This window comes from Astyanax mexicanus, chromosome 17, assembly GCF_023375975.1.
Source record: "Astyanax mexicanus isolate ESR-SI-001 chromosome 17, AstMex3_surface, whole genome shotgun sequence".
Lineage (NCBI taxonomy): Eukaryota > Metazoa > Chordata > Actinopteri > Characiformes > Acestrorhamphidae > Astyanax > Astyanax mexicanus.
Genome location: NC_064424.1, coordinates 24,849,229 through 24,867,007, shown reverse-complemented (window position 1 = coordinate 24,867,007; position 17,779 = coordinate 24,849,229). Strand labels below are relative to the sequence as shown.

The 17,779-nt window shown below is 39.0% G+C and overlaps 1 protein-coding gene across 2 annotated transcripts in view; it reads left to right on the top strand.

Annotated features, from left to right (window-relative positions):
• col5a1 (procollagen, type V, alpha 1) overlaps positions 1-17,779 on the top strand; it is a 143,781-nt gene that overhangs the window by 115,199 nt on the left and 10,803 nt on the right. Inside the window, exons 46-64 of one of the 2 annotated variants that reach the window (XM_022676453.2) lie at positions 35-142; positions 731-784; positions 893-1,000; positions 6,623-6,676; positions 7,386-7,493; positions 7,756-7,809; positions 8,566-8,619; positions 8,715-8,768; positions 8,901-8,954; positions 9,207-9,314; positions 9,590-9,643; positions 9,791-9,844; positions 10,713-10,820; positions 11,030-11,083; positions 11,194-11,229; positions 12,141-12,194; positions 12,508-12,769; positions 13,722-13,834; positions 15,682-15,750. In XM_022676453.2, the coding sequence (XP_022532174.2) occupies positions 35-142; positions 731-784; positions 893-1,000; positions 6,623-6,676; positions 7,386-7,493; positions 7,756-7,809; positions 8,566-8,619; positions 8,715-8,768; positions 8,901-8,954; positions 9,207-9,314; positions 9,590-9,643; positions 9,791-9,844; positions 10,713-10,820; positions 11,030-11,083; positions 11,194-11,229; positions 12,141-12,194; positions 12,508-12,769; positions 13,722-13,834; positions 15,682-15,750 (1,560 nt within the window). Of the gene's footprint in view, positions 1-34; positions 143-730; positions 785-892; positions 1,001-6,622; positions 6,677-7,385; positions 7,494-7,755; positions 7,810-8,565; positions 8,620-8,714; positions 8,769-8,900; positions 8,955-9,206; positions 9,315-9,589; positions 9,644-9,790; positions 9,845-10,712; positions 10,821-11,029; positions 11,084-11,193; positions 11,230-12,140; positions 12,195-12,507; positions 12,770-13,721; positions 13,835-15,548; positions 15,618-15,681; positions 15,751-17,779 lie in introns of both variants that reach the window. The other variant, XM_022676452.2, reaches the window with a different exon arrangement.

Sequence of the window (17,779 nt, the reverse complement as noted above, 5' to 3'; positions counted from 1 at the left end):
GTTTCTGTCTCTCTCTCTCTCTCTCTCTTTGTAGGGAGCTGATGGAGAGCCTGGGCCAAGAGGGCAGCAGGGTTTGTTTGGGCAGAAAGGAGATGAGGGATCCAGAGGATTCCCCGGACCACCTGGACCTGTTGGCCTTCAGGTGAAAAAAACACACACACACCTTAGTGTCAGGATGAAAGATCGCACAAAAAGGCCCTTATGCAAGGAGGTCCTAAAATGCAATAATAATGATATGTCCTATATATGTAATATGAATGTCATATATATTTCATCATATACAGCTCTGTAAAAAAAGAATAAGAGACCACTTAAAAAGTGGTTAGTGAGTTTCTTTGATTTTACTAAATTGAAAACCTCTGGAACATAATCAAGAGAAAGATGGATGAATACAAGCCATCAAACCAAACTAAACTGCTTGAATTTTTGCACCAGGAGTGACATAAAGTTATCCAAAATCAGTGTGTAAAACTGGTGGAGGAGATGCATGAAAACTGTGCCAAGATGCATGAAAACTGTGATTGAAAACCAGGGTTATTGCAACAAATATTGATTTCTGAACTCTTAAAACTTTATAAATATGAACTTGTTTTTTTTTTTTGCATTATTTGAGATCTGAAAGCTCTGCATCTTTTTTATTATTTTAGCCATTTCTCTTTTTCTGCAGTGGTCTGTATATCATTTTTTTGTTTCTTTATGTATAATGTAACTGACTTGTGTTTTCACACAGGGCTTGCCTGGACCCCCTGGTGAGAAAGGAGAGACTGGAGATGTCGGTCACATGGTGAGAAAAGAAAGAAAATGTATATACTCATATACATATATATATGAATTAAATTCAACTGTCTCCCTTTTATTTTTTCTCTTCTTTTCTTCCTTTTTTTATTGTCAGGGTCCACCTGGTCCTCCTGGTCCCAGAGGCCCGTCTGGACCTCCAGGCGCTGACGGACCCCAGGGTCCCCCAGGAGGCATCGGAAACCCTGGAGCAGTGGGAGAGAAGGTGAGCGGCAGCAGGTTCCCTTTCTTTTTCCGGATCCAGCAGTTTTATATTCAGCCTATAGAGTGAGAGACTATAGGTAGAATCACATTTGTTATATCTACAGATCATGGAAACTAGACCTAGGATTTGTTCATCCATCGTCTCAGGTGTCAGGTCATCATACAGGATTGTGGTTTCGGAGTGGTTCGGAGTCTCTGGAACTCAGAAAAAGGAGTTAGCTAATGTTCTAGCATTTAGATAATTAGGCATTTTAGACTGTGCCTCTCCAGAATAGTGGATTATAGAATTGTTTGTTTGAGAATGAAGCTCCTCATTTAAAAAACTAGGCATTATAGCCTGTGTCACTTCAGATTAGTGTATTATGGAAAGACGAGTCCCAGTCCCACACTGAAAAAAATGATGTGTAAAATTTACATTAAAAAAGTTTAGCGACTTTCAGCATTTGCTTTTTTTAAGTACATTTAATTTTAGATAAATTAAAGTAACTTCAACTCGGATTCAAGACTTAAATGTTATAAAGAGTAAATAAGTGAACTGAACTTCAGTATTTAAACTTTCTTTTAGTAAACTTTAATTATTTTATTTTTGCTGAATCAATCCTTTCTTTTAGTAAACTTTACTTCATTTCTGCATACAATATTACCTAATTACAAAAATAATTTATGATACATAATATATTATAATTCTTTAAGTTACACTACAATACAGTATACTATAAAGAATGTATTACATGCCATTCATGTGTTGAGACAGTGTAATATGTGTGTTTTAACTAAAAATATTAAAATTTCAGGAATTATAATATATTATGTAATTATTTGAGTAATATTGTATAAATGAAGTAATTGTAATTAGGTAATATTGTATGCAGAAATTAAGTAAAGATTACTAAAAGAAAGGATTGATTCAGCAAGTGAAGGTTACTAAAATTTATACAACATTTAAGTCTTGAAACCGAGTTAAAGTTACTTAAATTTATATGAAATGAAATTTACTTAAAAAAAAGCAAATGAAGAAACTTTTTTAAAGTAAATTTTACTCGTCATTTTTTTCACTGCAGGCCCTGGTTTGTTGTATTTAGCATCAACAGATTTCTCTAAGTGTCCAGGTGTCTGGTCATCACACAGGGTCCCTGGTGTTGGTGGTGGAGTGTTGTGTCAGATGCTCTGGAACTCTGGAACAGTGCACAGTTAGTGGTTCAGTGTGACCTTCAGAATAAACCCAGTCAGCTGCAGCTTGATGTTGCCTTCATCCTTTCAGCTCTTGTTTATTTTCTTTGAAAAAGCTCTTTCAAAGCCTTTACGCCGGTGTGTGAAAAGACCTGCCTTTTTTAATCAGTTTAATATTCTAAGCTGTCATATTTAATACACAGATCAAAACGCCTGCTGGATTGGGCTTGTTTGTCTCCCTTAGCTGGATGCTAAATAGTAATTGGCCAAATGATGTTTTATTCATTATTGAACAGTTTAAAGTGAAATCATCTTTCAAGTAGGGAAAGCTAAAAACAGGTCTGGAGGAAATGGTAAATAGAGGCACATTTTTGCAACTCATTGGTCTTTAACTTGGTGGTGGTGGGGAGGTGGGGGGGTGTTAGGAGGCAGAGGGATTGTATGCTAATACAGAGCCCTACTGAAGAAGATAATCTGACCTTTTTAAGCCATGCTATTCCAGCTGGTTGTGCTTATACTGGTTGTTTAGCTTGGTCAGGGTGGTTATAATAGTTATTTAGCTTGGTCAGGGTGGTTATACTGGTTGTTTAGCTTGGTCAGGGTGGTTATACTGGTTGTTTAGCTTGGTCAGGTGGTTATAATGGTTGTTTAGCTTGGTCAGGGTGGTTATAATAGTTGTTTAGCTTGGTCAGGGTGGTTATACTGGTCGTTTAGCTTGGTCAGGGTGGTTATACTGGTTGTTTAGCTTGGTCAGGTGGTTATAATGGTTGTTTAGCTTGGTCATGGTGGTTATAATGGCTGTTTAGCTTGGTCAGGGTAGTTATATAGGTTGTTTAGCTTGGTCAGGGTGGTTATACTGGTTGTTTAGCTTGGTCAGGGTGGTTATACTGGTTGTTTAGCTTGGTCAGGGTGGATATACTGATTGTTTAGCTTGGTCAGGGTGGTTATTCTGGTTGTTTAGCTTTGTCAGGGTGGATATACTGGTTGTTTAGCTTGGTCAGGATGGTTATACTGGTTGTTTAGCTTGGTCAGGATGGTTATACTGTTGTCTAACTTGGTCAGGGTGGATATACTGGTTGTTTAGCTTGGTCAGGGTGGATATACTGGTTGTTTAGCTTGGTCAGGGTGGTTATACTGGTTGTTTAGCTTGGTCAGGGTGGATATACTGGTTGTCTAGCTTGGTCAGGGTGGTTATACTGGTTGTTTAGCTCGGTCAGGGTGGTTATAATTGTTGTTTAGCTCGGTCAGGGTGGTTATTCTGGTTGTTTAGCTTGGTCAGGGTGGATATACTGGTTGTTTAGCTTGGTCAGGGTGGTTATACTGGTCGTTTAGCTTGGTCAGGGTGGTTATACTGGTTGTTTAGCTTGGTCAGGTGGTTATAATGGTTGTTTAGCTTGGTCATGGTGGTTATAATGGCTGTTTAGCTTGGTCAGGGTAGTTATATAGGTTGTTTAGCTTGGTCAGGGTGGATATACTGGTTGTTTAGCTTGGTCAGGGTGGTTATACTGGTTGTTTAGCTTGGTCAGGGTGGTTATACTGGTTGTTTAGCTTGGTCAGGGTGGATATACTGATTGTTTAGCTTGGTCAGGGTGGTTATTCTGGTTGTTTAGCTTTGTCAGGGTGGATATACTGGTTGTTTAGCTTGGTCAGGATGGTTATACTGTTGTTTAGCTTGGTCAGGATGGTTATACTGTTGTCTAACTTGGTCAGGGTGGATATACTGGTTGTTTAGCTTGGTCAGGGTGGATATACTGGTTGTTTAGCTTGGTCAGGGTGGTTATACTGGTTGTTTAGCTTGGTCAGGGTGGATATACTGGTTGTCTAGCTTGGTCAGGGTGGTTATACTGGTTGTTTAGCTCGGTCAGGGTGGTTATAATTGTTGTTTAGCTCGGTCAGGGTGGTTATTCTGGTTGTTTAGCTTAGTCAGGATGGTTATACTGGTTGTCTAGCTTGGTCAGGGTGGATATACTGGTTGTTTAGCTTGGTCAGGATGGTTATACTGGTTGTTTAGCTTGGTCAGGGTGGTTATTCTGGTTTTTTAGCTTGGTCAGGATGGTTATACTGGTTGTCTAGCTTGGTCAGGGTGGTTATACTGGTTGTTTAGCTTGTTCAGGGTGGTTATTCTGGTTGTTTAGCTTGGTCATGGTGGTTATTCTGGTTGTTTAGCTTGGTCAGGATGGTTATACTGGTAGTCTAGCTTGGTCAGGGTGGATATTCTGGTTGTTTAGCTTGGTCAGGGTGGATATACTGGTTGTTTAGCTTGGTCAGGGTGGTTATAATGGTTGTTTAGCTTGGTCATACTGGTTAAATAGGCTTGTCTAGCATGGTCAGGTTGGTCATACTGATAATCATTCTCAACCAGTTCATGCTGGTCCACCAGTTTGATCGAATGTCTTTCTCGGTAAGTAAACAGCAGCTGTGTGTGGGTTTAGGTGCTGCTATTGGCTCAGTCTGAGTGCTGATGGAAACTGGGATTTTCTCTTTCATCTTTAAAACGTCCAGACAGGACTGATGAGAGGAGAAGAGGAGAGAGGAATGAGTGCAAGAGAGAGAGAGACAGAAAGAGAGAGAATCATTTCCTGGCACATTTCTCTTGATGTTAGCAGGTGGCTGGTCTCAGTGTGGGCTGTTTTGATTGACAGGTGTGACAGGGAGCCGTATGGGTGGCCGGGGTTTATGTAAGCACAGCTTTAAAGTGATAGTTCAGGAGGAGAGGAAGGCCTGTTTGATGTCTGAAGGCACTATGTAGATTATGTATGTATAGCAGAGCTGAACAAAGTGTATTAATCTCAGATTAATATCACTGTTAATCTTGATCGTGAATAATGAATGATTCTATTATTTCATTGCATTGTTCTTTGATACAAGCTGCTCAAGTTGCTCAGTTAACTAGATGTTTTCTTGTGCGCTATGCAAACAGAACAATGGAGGGGCGGTGGAAGGGGGTTGGGGCGTAAGCTAACTTAAGATAAGTAAGCTTAGTTAAGTGAAGCTAAGCTAAGTAAACAAAACTGTAATATTTTCTCTCCTGAAAACTGTTTATTTGGGTGAGTAAAGCGCTTCTGTTTATTTACAGTAAGCTTAGATTCCCAAATTCCTCCAGCACTAAGGCTGGAGCATTAGCGGCTATCCGCTAGCGGTTAGCGGCTAATGCCGCCTGAGAGCGCTACACTTAGGAACCCTGAGTGTTCCAGTAAGCCAAGGCTACAGGCCGATATACCCATTTGACTGACAAAAGAGCTAGTGAGGTTAGCGGCTAATACTGATGCTGCTCTAGCAGTGCTACCCGGGGTTAGGAGCAGGCTACAGGCCGATAATACTTACCTCTGAAAGACGAAAGAGCTAGCGGGGATAGTGGCTAATGCTAATTACTGTTCCAGTAGTGCTAACCAGGTTTAAAAGCAGCCTACAGGCTCATAATACTCATCGCTGAACAAAGAAAGAGCTAGCGTGGATAGCGGCTAATGCTAATACTGCTCCAGCAGTGATACCCGGGGTTAGGAGCAGGCTACAGGCCGATAATACTTACCTCTGAAAGACGAAAGAGCTAGCGCGGATAGTGGCTAATGCTAATTACTGTTCCAGTAGTGCTAACCAGGTTTAAAAGCAGCCTACAGGCTCATAATACTCATCGCTGAACAAAGAAAGAGCTAGCGTGGATAGCGGCTAATGCTAATACTGCTCCAGCAGTGATACCCGGGGTTAGGAGCAGGCTACAGGCCGATAATACTTACCTCTGAAAGACGAAAGAGCTAGCGCGGATAGTGGCTAATGCTAATTACTGTTCCAGTAGTGCTAACCAGGTTTAAAAGCAGCCTACAGGCTCATAATACTCATCGCTGAACAACGAAAGAGCTAGCGCGGATAGCGGCTAATGCTAATACTGCTCCAGCAGTGCTACCCGGGGTTAGGAGCAGGCTACAGGCTGATAATACTCACCTCTGAAACAGCGGTTAGCAGCTAATGCTAACGCTACTCCAGCCCTGTTGCTGGAGAGCTAAACTGAAACCTCTTTATATTGCTGTACTTCATTGGAGTGGCTTTACTGCTTCTTACAACCTGACTGGTAAAATTCATACATAAGAAGCACTGACGATTTTTGGGAAAATTAAAGGATTTTAGGTTCAGCTTATAGTACGAAAAATACGCTAATTTCCCAAACCTACAGTATACTTTCCAATCCAGACCCTAGTAGACCAGTGGGGGCGATGTTTATGCAAGGGTCAGCAGTGTGTGTGTGTGTGTGTGTGTGTGTGTGTGTGTGTGTTTACATGTGAGTGGAGTAGAATTTAGATTGTGATGGATGTTCTTGTGAGGGTCAGCAGAGTGTGTGTATACAGATCCAGCTCTGTTACAGTGTGATAGATGAAGTCTTGACTGCATTTACTGACCTCTATCTTTTTCACCCTCTCTATCTCTCTCTCTCTCTCTCTCTCTATGTATCTTTCCATAGGGAGATTCTGGAGAAGCAGGAGAACCCGGACTGCAGGGAGACGTCGGACCTCCGGTATGACACATTGTTATAGTTATAATAACAACCTGTATAATAAAAAGAATACCTCTATTACACAATTGAGTCAAAGCATTAGACCTAGTGTACTGTTGTTCTTCTGAACTGTACCACCAAACCACTCCCTCTACAAGACATCTGAAGGTGTCCTGTGGTATCTGGAATCAAGACATTCCAGCATCCCATAGGAGATACTACAGCATGTTCGAAATTATTCTGCAAGTGATATTTTTCTCAGATTTTTTTTAAAATGGTCAATGCTCAGCCGTGACCCATGTATAAAGTATAAATCCAAAAACTTCACAGTATTAAGCAGGCCACAGGTTTCAAGCAATATGAGAAAGAAAAAGAATCCCTCTCTGAAAATGAAATGCATGAAATAAGGTATGAAAACATTAGATAATATTAGAGATTTGTGGCTGATCCTCCAGAAGCTTGCCGTTTCCTAATTTCAACCTAAAGGATTGACTGTTCACTTACTGCCATGTTAAATCTCTACATGTGCCGCAGTTCTGAAATCATCAACAACATTCACTTCATAATGTTTTGGCTCATCTCAGACCATCAGACCACGATTTAACTCCACTGATTTAAATTGGATTCAAATCTGTTTAATGCCGCTGATCCTGTTTGCATGTGGTGTTAAATAATTATGGGATATTATAATAATAATTGTGTATCTATTCTAATCAAAAATGTATCTTAGGGTCCAAGAGGAGAGCGAGGAGAGAAGGGTGAAGGAGGTCCTGCTGGTTCTGCTGGTCCACCAGGTCCAAAAGGTCCTCCTGGTGATGATGGTCCTAAAGGAAGCCCTGTGAGTTCTTCATCTTTTCTACCAGATCAGATCAGACCCCAACACACACTCACGCTAATTCATTTTATTATCAATATATCCTTATTATTATTATTTAATAGTAAAATTACCCATATAAACAGCCGGCCTATACAATATATTAGTAAATAACACCCACTGCTTATTATTATTATTATTATAAAAATAAATCTTTAATGTATGTGAAGACAAAATTAAATATTATCAAATAAATAACTGTTTCAATTTCTGCTTTTCTTTTCAGGGTCCGAGTGGTTTCCCTGGTGACCCCGGTCCTCCCGGAGAGCCTGGTCTGCCTGTAAGTGTTGCTGTTATTATAATATTACTCATGTTATTAAGAGCTTTGAGCTGCAACATGTAAGTTTACAATTAGGGGTGTGCCATATCGTATCGTACGCGATAATATCACCAATTTTTTGGAATATCGTGAACGTTATTATACCCTGAAATATCGTGCCATATCACCTACCCTTAATGATCACATCAGGGTAGTACTTTTTCACTAGTTTTAGCAAAAGAAAAATTCACACTGTTCTCATTTCCCACTATATATCTACTAGAGACTAGAGATTATATCTGTATTGTATCATTTATTTTACTTACTACAGTTATGGATATGTTTGGAGTTTAAAATTAGTATAACGACATTCTGGATCATTGACTTCTGTTACAAATCTGATGAAAATTATTGTATTTTTTTTATATCTCTGTTAGGGGTGTGCCACATCATACCTTATGCAATATTAAAATGTTATTTTCATTTTGTTGCTGTAGGGTATTCTTAAAAGAAGGAGGATAGTCATACTCGATTACGAGTGACCGCCGATGATGATTCTTAAAATACATTTTTATGTTTTAATTGAATGCTTTGTCATATCGCCAAAAATATCGTTATCGCAAAAATGCCATGAAATATCGTGATATTATTTTAGGGCCATATCGCCCACCTCTAATTTCAATATAAAGGAATATAATCATTTCTAATTTAACATATAATGCAATTTTAATGCAAATCATAATGCTGTTCTCTCTCTTTTTTTCTCTTTTCTTTTAGGGTTTGGATGGTCCTGCTGGAGATAAGGGTGATGACGGAGAGGCGGGTCAGCCTGTGAGTTCACCTGTCAATCATCCGTTTAGACAGTAAAGAGTGGATAATCGCTCTGTAGCTTTTTTTATTGATTGGTTGTAATTTGTTTGCCGCAGGGCTCTCCGGGACCCACTGGTGAATCGGGTCCGACCGGGCCTCCAGGAAAGAGAGTGAGTGACTGTGTTTTACTCTGTACTGTAATCTTTCATGCTTTTGATGCTTATAGATCCAGTTTCATCACTCTCTCTCTCTCTCTTTTTACCCTCTCTCTCTCTCTCTTTCATCCTCCTCTTTGTGTTTAGGGTCCTCCTGGAGCTGCAGGGCCTGAGGGACGGCAAGGAGAGAAAGGAGCCAAGGTAGAGATTAAACACATACACACACACATATATATATATACACACACACATATACACACACACACACACATACACACTTACAGACTTACTCACACTCCAAACTTCAGGCCCAGTTTCCTGTAAAACTTCAGATGTTTTGTTCATAGTCTTTTTTGCGGGGGAGTTTCTGTGGGCTATTTGTATGTGTGTCTGTATATGTGTGTGTGTGTGTGTGTGTGTGTTAACCTCTTTTTGGGGCTTCTTCCTTTTCAGGGTGAGTCAGGTCTGGAGGGTCCCCCGGGTAAGACGGGTCCTGTAGGTCCCCAGGGGGCTCCAGGAAAGCCCGGCTCTGAAGGATTGAGAGGAATCCCTGGACCAGTGGTGAGTTGTACTTCTAACACTATGAAAAAGGACTTCTTCTGAGGGTTTTTTTTTTTTTGCATCTTCACGATACCAAACACTCACTGACACGCCCATCAAATCAAATCAAGCTGTGCAGTGCACTGTTATAGATCAGCTCATTTATAGATCGAAGAATTAGGACCCAAAGTCACCGTGTTTGTCCTGAAATGTAAAAACACACACATACAAGTTACAAACTGAAGGACATTCTTCTCAGTGGAGCTGATTTGGAATTCTGCTGTTTTCCATTTCAGGGAGAGCAAGGTCTACCCGGCTCACCAGGACCCGACGGACCCCCAGGACCAATGGTACCTTGAAATAAAACCTTCATCCATTTTTATATATACTGTATCTACTGTATATATGACTTATACACAGGCTACAGTGATTGAAATTCTATCTCTCTCTCTCTCTCTCTTTTTCTCTGTATCTCTTCATCTCTTTCTCTTTCTAAGGGTCCTCCTGGTCTGCCAGGTCTTAAGGGTGACACTGGAGTTAAAGGAGAGAAGGTGAGCATCCTCATCTCCATCTATACACTGATTAACCATATAAACAGCAGGCCTGCTTACTATACGAATTATTCAGTATGTAATATAAAGGAAGTTATCTTTTCATTTTACCTTAAGTAACTCTTATGAATTAGTCTCTATGTTGTATTTATATCACTATAAAACTATATCATATATGGCATTAATTATCTACATGAAATCTAAATTATCCATTGTGCACTACTATGGATTATTCAGTGTCTAGTATAACACAAATTATTTATTAACCATAGCAATAATTAATTTAGTACTTATTCTGTATTTTTATACATTGTTTAATATGTACTACTGATTATTCTGTAATCATAAGGTGTTATTCAGTGTCAACTAGGTAATGTACAGCTTAAAAAAAAAAAATATATATATATATATGTAGCTCAACTGCTTGAATATTTGCACCAGGAGTGGCGTAAAGTTGTCCAAAAGCTGTGTGTAAGACTGGTGGAGGAGAACATGCCAATATGCATGAAAATCTGATTAAAACAGGGTGGTTCCTCCAAATATTGATTTTCATTTCAGCCATTTCTCGTTTTCTGCAAATAAATGCTCTAAATGACAATATTTTTATTTGGAATTTGGGAGAAATGTTGTCTGTAGTTTATAGAATAAAACAACAATGTTCATTTTACTCAAACATAAACCTATAAATAGATAAATCAGAGAAACTGATTCAGAAACTGAAGTGGAAGTCTCTTGTTTCAGAGCGGTATATACAGTATATCTAACATGTGAATAGTAGATAGCTGTAGCTATAGCTTTAGTTTAGATGCATTATAGATTATTGACAGCTTTATTATTGACGTATTGATAATTTTTTTATGTGTTTCAGGGTCACCCAGGTTTGATTGGTTTGATCGGACCTCCAGGAGAGCAGGGAGAGAAGGGAGACCGAGGACTGCCAGGACCCCAGGGAACCAGCGGACCTAAAGGAGACAATGTACGACATGCACACAAACACATCTATTGGTCTATTGGCCTTTTTTTAAAGACCTATTCTAAATAATAATACTATAAGAACAAGGGCAGTGGGTACTTCAATCCAATCAAATTCAGTCTAATCAAATTAAGCTGAATCAAATTACAAAAGAAGATTGAATTATTATGTGTTTTGTGACTCGTTTTGTCTCCCTGTCTCTATTTCTGCAGGGAATCCAAGGACCTTCCGGACCTCTGGGACCCATTGGACCACCTGGATTACCTGTAGGCTTTTATCACTCATCTACTTAGCTTAGCTGATCTACTCTGAAATTGATGGTTAGATATTAAACTGACCTGTGTATATTTGTGTGTGTGTGTGTTATTTTATACAGGGCCCTCCCGGACCTAAAGGAGCTAAAGGATCATCAGTAAGCTATTCTTCACTGTTATAAAACACAAACTTATATACCGTATTTTTTGGCACTATAAGGCGCACCGGATTATAAGGCGCACTATCAATAAGTATCTATTTTCTGGTCTATTTTCATACATAAAACGTATATATATATATATATATATATATATATATATATATATATATATATATATATTATAAGGTGCAGTTTATGCAACACTAGTAACTAGTATTAGGAACAGGGGTGTTGCCTAGTTTTCCTTCTAAAGCTAAGTTAATTTAGTAAACAAATCTGTAATTAAATTACAAACAAAAAAGTCGAGTCAGACAAGTCAAACAATATATGTTATTCTACACAGATTTCTCTCGTGAAAACAGTTTTTTATGTTTATTTATAGTAAGCTTAGATGTACAGATTTCCACTAAAGCTAAAGCATTAGCCTGACAGCGCTACACTGAGGAACGCATACTACAGTCTGATATACGCGCCTCTGAACAACGCAAAAGAGCTAGCGGTTATCGGTTAGCAGCTAATGCTAATGCTGCCCCAGCAGTGATAGCCGGGGTTAGCTGCAGGGTACAAGCTAATAATACTCACCTCTAAATGGCCTCTAAATGGGTTAGCAACTAATGCTAATACTGCTAGAGAGCTAAACTGAAACTCCTGTATAATTCTGTACTTTAGCAGAGTGGCTTTACTGCTCCTTACAACCTGACTGGTAAAATTCATACATAAGGAGCACCGGATTATAAGGTGCACTGGCGATTTTTGGGAAAATTAAAAGATTTTAAGTGCGCCTTATAATGCAGAAAATACGGTAAATATTTTATATCAGATTAACTGAGGTCTGAGAATCAGTTGGATTAAGTTTTTGTTTTGTATTTGATAATTATTAATATTTATCTCTTTTTTTTACTCTGTAGGGTCAGACAGGACCAAAGGGAGAATCTGGAACACCAGGACCACCAGGTCCACCGGTGAGTCCTACTCTACTACTGTTCTTATAATATCTGTGCATGCCAAAACAATATTTGGCATTTTAATAGGAACCAAATTAATGTCTGAAGTTTGGCATCTTTAGGTTTGCACTGGAACTATAAAGCTAATGTGTTTCTATGTGTCTAAAATGTCTTTGGACACTCCTTCTAATGAATGCATTCAGTTTTTTTTTTTTTCCAACTTTAAGTTAAGCACACATTGCTGAAACACAGCTTCTCTAGTCCCTATAGAGAAGCATCACCAATACCAACAGACCTTCACCCTCTTAACCCGCTTAACTTGCACTCTCAGGGTCCACCAGGCGACGTCATCCACCCCCTGCCCATGCAGTCCAGCCCGAAACGTGCCAGGAGAAACATCGACGCCAGCCAGCTGATGGACGACGCTGCTGACGGAAACTACAAGGACTACGAGGACGGCATGGAGGAGATCTTTGGCTCTCTGAACTCTCTGAAGCTGGAGATCGAGCAGATGAAGCACCCGCTCGGTACACAGAGCAACCCTGCCCGTACCTGCAAAGACCTGCAGCTCTGTCATCCCGATTTCCCTGACGGTGGGTGGAAATACACGCACAAACGCACACACACACACATACACATACGGTGGATTCCACTCCCTGAAGCCCACTTCAGAACATCTGTGTAGGTTTATCTACCAAAAACAATACTAATTTAAAATTCATAATAAGGCCAAACCATGAAGTTTAGAATTTAAAAACAGAAAACAATGCGAGGGGTGAGAGTAACCTTGTCAGGGTTTGTACAGTCATGAAAAACCTGGAAAAGTCATGGAATTTGAAAATAGCATTTTCCTGGCCTTGCATGAAAATTTGGTCTACAAATCTTTGTGTTTTCGTTTATCGATGAAGAAAATCTATTTAGAGCTACAAATACATCAGCTCAGAGTTAATTCAGTAATTTAAGCCTACACAATGGAGCTCTCAGGATCTGACACATATTTTATTATTAAAGATTGTGTGTCTGATTCATTTAGACCTAAATCAAGGTGTGTCACAATGCTCTTTGCTATCTTACACCCCCTCAACAGTCTATTTTCACATCTCGGAAGTGGTCTGGAAGTGAGGTGTGTTCATGTAAATTTCTGGCATGTTGCTATTTTGGCAGCGGAAAACACAGCTGCTCACACTGAATAAAGAATAAAATAACATTGCTGTTCCTTCAAATGAGCTTCACAGCATAAACACACAGGTCAGTATCCTCTGCTAAAATTCACAAAGCGCCGGGCTGTTAGGATAGGAACGCGCCAAAGTCAGAGCACACCTGGCTCTTAGAGGGAATGTGGCAAGTGACAAGCTGATTTTTTTTTACGTTACTCCCAAAAAACACACCCATGATTATTTAAGAGAATTAGTTCGTGCCTTTTGCACATTTTGATCTGTTCAAGGCATATTTTTTGTGCCCTCCAATACCAAAGACACACAGACACGCCCCTAAATCAAGCTGAGCGATATGTCATTGAACAGAGTTTAATTGTTTCACTTCCAGGTGAATACTGGATTGATCCAAACCAGGGCTGCTCACGAGATTCCTTCAAGGTTTACTGCAACTTCACAGCTGGAGGAGAGAGCTGCATCTACCCTGACAAAAAGAGTGATGGGGTGAGCGTCCACACAGCCAGGCTGTTACTGTTACTGTAGCTTTAAAAAAACATAAATATATATATAAATATATATATATATAAATATATATATTTATACTTTTTTAATTATACGCTTACTAATTTTGAATTTTTAAGTCATTCTTTTACTGTAGCTTTCAAATAATCATATGTTAGCTTTTTTTTATTATTAAATATATCAAATAGAAATGTTTTTGTTTTGGTTATTGTAGGTTTAATAATTATTTTTAAATCCATAAGTAAAAAAAAACAGTTAAATAATTGTAAGTAAATAATTTTAACAATTTAATCTTTAATTTGTCCAGTAATAAAATATTATTGTTATACATTTTCATTTTTTTTACTTTTAGTTTAAAGTAGCTTTAACTCAGGTTGTTATAGTTAAAAACTAAAATGCAGTTAAGTAAATATTAAAAGATATGAATGTAGTATGTAGTTATATCTTTAATATTAGTATTTATTACTATTTAGTATTTTGTTTTTATTTATTATGGAATTTAACTTCAGTTTAGTTTCACTTTGTTTAAGTGTACATTCATAGATTAATGTTGCTTATTAGAATGAATTCTTCCCATGTAATATAGTTTAGTTTATTTTTTTAATTATTTCAATGGTTTCACTTGATATTATGCTGTTTTTTACATATTAGTGTTAGAAGTAGTTTTTATGAACAGTAATACCTGTTCTAGGGTCTAAGTTAGATCTGCTTTGTATTTTGATTTGTATTAAAATACTCTTAAAATTGGTTTTACTGCTTTAACTGAACTAACAAAAGAGTGAGGCCACAGATTAATATTCTAGACACTGATATCTGATATACTGGGGTGATACTGGGGTGTGTAGCTCACTTTCACTTAAAGTGACTCCCCTGATAATCCCCTCCACCCCTCCCAAAATCCCCCACCCTACAGGTGAGATCACAGAGCACGAGCAGAATAAAGGTGACCACCACTAAAGCTTCAAGCAAAGCTGGAGCTCCTTATTTTAAATATTTAATCAAAATCACAGCTAGTTCAGCGCCTTATCATATAATCAATTATTCTGTTTAATATCAGCGTAGTGTTAGATTAGTGTAACACATAGGTGCTTAGAAACACCGCCCTGAGGTGTGTGTCCTGCTACGCATTGTAATTAACTTTGGGTTGTTTTGCATTCATCTGTGAAGCTTCAATGTTCCTTCAACTCCTTTGGTTTCTTTCTCATTTTCTAATTTTTGCTCTCTGATCTTCAAAGGTCTCTCTCTCTCTTTCTCTTACTATGTCTCTTCTCTTCTTTTTATACCTTCTCTTCTTTTTGTTTTCATTCTGTCACTCCTGTCTTCTCATCTGTAAAATTATAGTATTTTACTGCCAGCAAGTATGCAAGCATTTTACTGTTATATTACATCTACAGTGCATCTACAATAGAATATACAATATACTATTACCTTATTTGTAACATGGTTGGCAAACCTGTGTTGTAATGTTTGCTGATAAAAACAATCTTTATAATCTAATCAATACATTTGAAGCACAGAGTTACTTCATTGCAGTCCTCAACCTGAAGAAAGAAATGCGGTAACTTGCTCTTATGACCTACAACATTGTGGCCAGGCATCCAGGACTCTCTCTCTCTCTCTTTCTCTCTCTCTCTCTTTCTCTCTTTCTGTCTCTGTATTTTTTAACTCCCTTTCTCTTTCTGCTCTGGTGTCCCAGACTAGGCTAACCTCCTGGGTGAAGGAGACTCCGGGCTCCTGGTACAGTGAATTCAAACGGGGTAAACTGGTAAGCGCACTTCCCCTGTCCTCCTTCCATATCCCTCTTCCTGAAGCCCTCTCCTATTTTACAGAGCAAAATGGCTCGCTGGCCCAAAGACAGTCCAGGCACTTGGTATAGTCGCTACAAGCGAGGGTCCATGGTAAGTAAAAAGGCACGAGACAGGATCTGAGAGACGTGGCCACGGCCTGAGGTTCCTCGTACGGGAAAGTTCTGAGGTTTCTCAGTTCCCTTGTTCTGTACAGTAGCATGCAAAAGTCTTAAGCCTCAAAGCATTATTCCCATTTTCTTTTATTATTTTTATTGAAATTACATTACATGGCCAATCAGGAAGTCATTTAATCAAGTACACATTAAGAACTCATTTATTATTACCTGCTTTATCCCATGGCCTAAGACATTTGCACAATACTGTACTGTACAATATGTTCTGAGGCAGCAAAGGTTCTAAAGATCCTCAGATCCGAGGCTTCCTCAGATCTGTGGCCTTGTCTCTTGGAAGCCTGTGGTTCTGCATGGTTCCGGCTCTGAATTGGAGCACTTGGGTTCTGGTTATGGCTGAGCATGGTCCTGCATGAGCTCCTCAAAGGTATGGCAGAAAAGGTGGTGATCACTCAGGCTTATGGTTCTGAACAGAGGGCAGAGCTGTCAGTCCATCTGGTAAGTTGGAAGAATGATACAGACATGATGACCCACATACAGGCCTATTAACCAAATAGTAAATATTATGTCTTGGCAAGTGAAATAATGTTTAATGCATTCCTAAGGTCTTATTTAAATTCATAGGAAGACGCGGAATGTTGCTGATCTCTTTTTTGCCTTTTTTATTGTTCTTATTTTGCTATAAAGCCAGTTAAAATTCTTCTGATAAGAGAAATAAATCTCATCATCAAAATAGTTGCACCCAGAAGGAATCAACCGACAGGAATGAAACTTGGTGGGTAGTGGTGCCAGACTGTCATGGAGTGACCCAGAATATCAGCTTCTGTGTGTGTGGATTCTGTATATGTGTATATGTCACTTAGAGTAGCTAACTAAGTTACATAAAGCTAAGCTAAGTAAACAAAACTGTAATAAAAAAATACTTTATTTTTAAAGTCAAACGAGCCTTGGATGTTAATCTACACAGATTTCTCTCCTGAAAACTGTTTATTTGGGTGAGTAAAGTGCTTTTGTTTATTTACAGTGAGCTTAGATTTCTGAATTTCTCCAGCACTAAGGCTGGAGCATTAGCATTAGCGGCTTACTGCTCCAGCAGTGCTCTCAGGGGTTAGAAGCAGGCTACAGGCCGATTATACTTACCTCTGAAGGAGAAAATAGTGAGCACGGCTAGAACATAATGCTAATGCTGCTTCATCAGTGCTAGCTGGGGTTAGGAGCAGGCTACAGGCTGATAATACTCACTTCTGAATGGGGAAATAGCGTTATCGGGTAATGCTAATGCTACGCCAGCCCCTGAATAACACTGTACTTCAGCAGAGTTGCTTTACTGCTCCTTACAACCTGACTGGTAAATTTCATACACAAGAAGCGCTGGATTATAAGGCGCACTGACAGTTTTTGGTAAAATTAAAGGATTATAAATGCGCCTTATAGTGCAAAAAATACGGTACATGACCCAAAGGTGTCAATATCACATAGTTTGCATTTTTTTTTTGTTATTTATTGTTCCTGGTAACTTTCCCGTCCTTCCAAATAGCACTGCAATCAAACACTTTCTTCTAGGTGCAACTATTTTTGCAGCAATTTCTTTGTGCTTGAATTTTAGAGATATTTTGACCAAATTTATTAGGATTTCACTTGCCAAGCTTATTTTATTTATTTTTTTTTTTTGCTGTGTTGGTGTTTTCACTCTTAAAGCTCCCTGTGAAAATTTGGGCTTAATCAAGAGAAGTTTTCTTCTCATTTCTCCAAAAGTGCTGAGGCACTGTATATAAAAATAACCTCACTCTGACACCGTCTTGGGAAATTAGTGAAGTGTGTGGGTCAGTAGTTTGGCTGTAGTTGAGCTGGACTGACAGCGTCTGTCTTATTCTCAGCATCCGTAAGCCGGAGCAGGTCAGTGTGAAGTGGCCGAGCTTCGCTCTATAGCTCAGCCCCGCTCTCCTTTGGGAAGGTGGAGGGAAAGTAGAGCGAGGGGCGGCCCCGACGCGCTCGGTCACTTCCTGTGC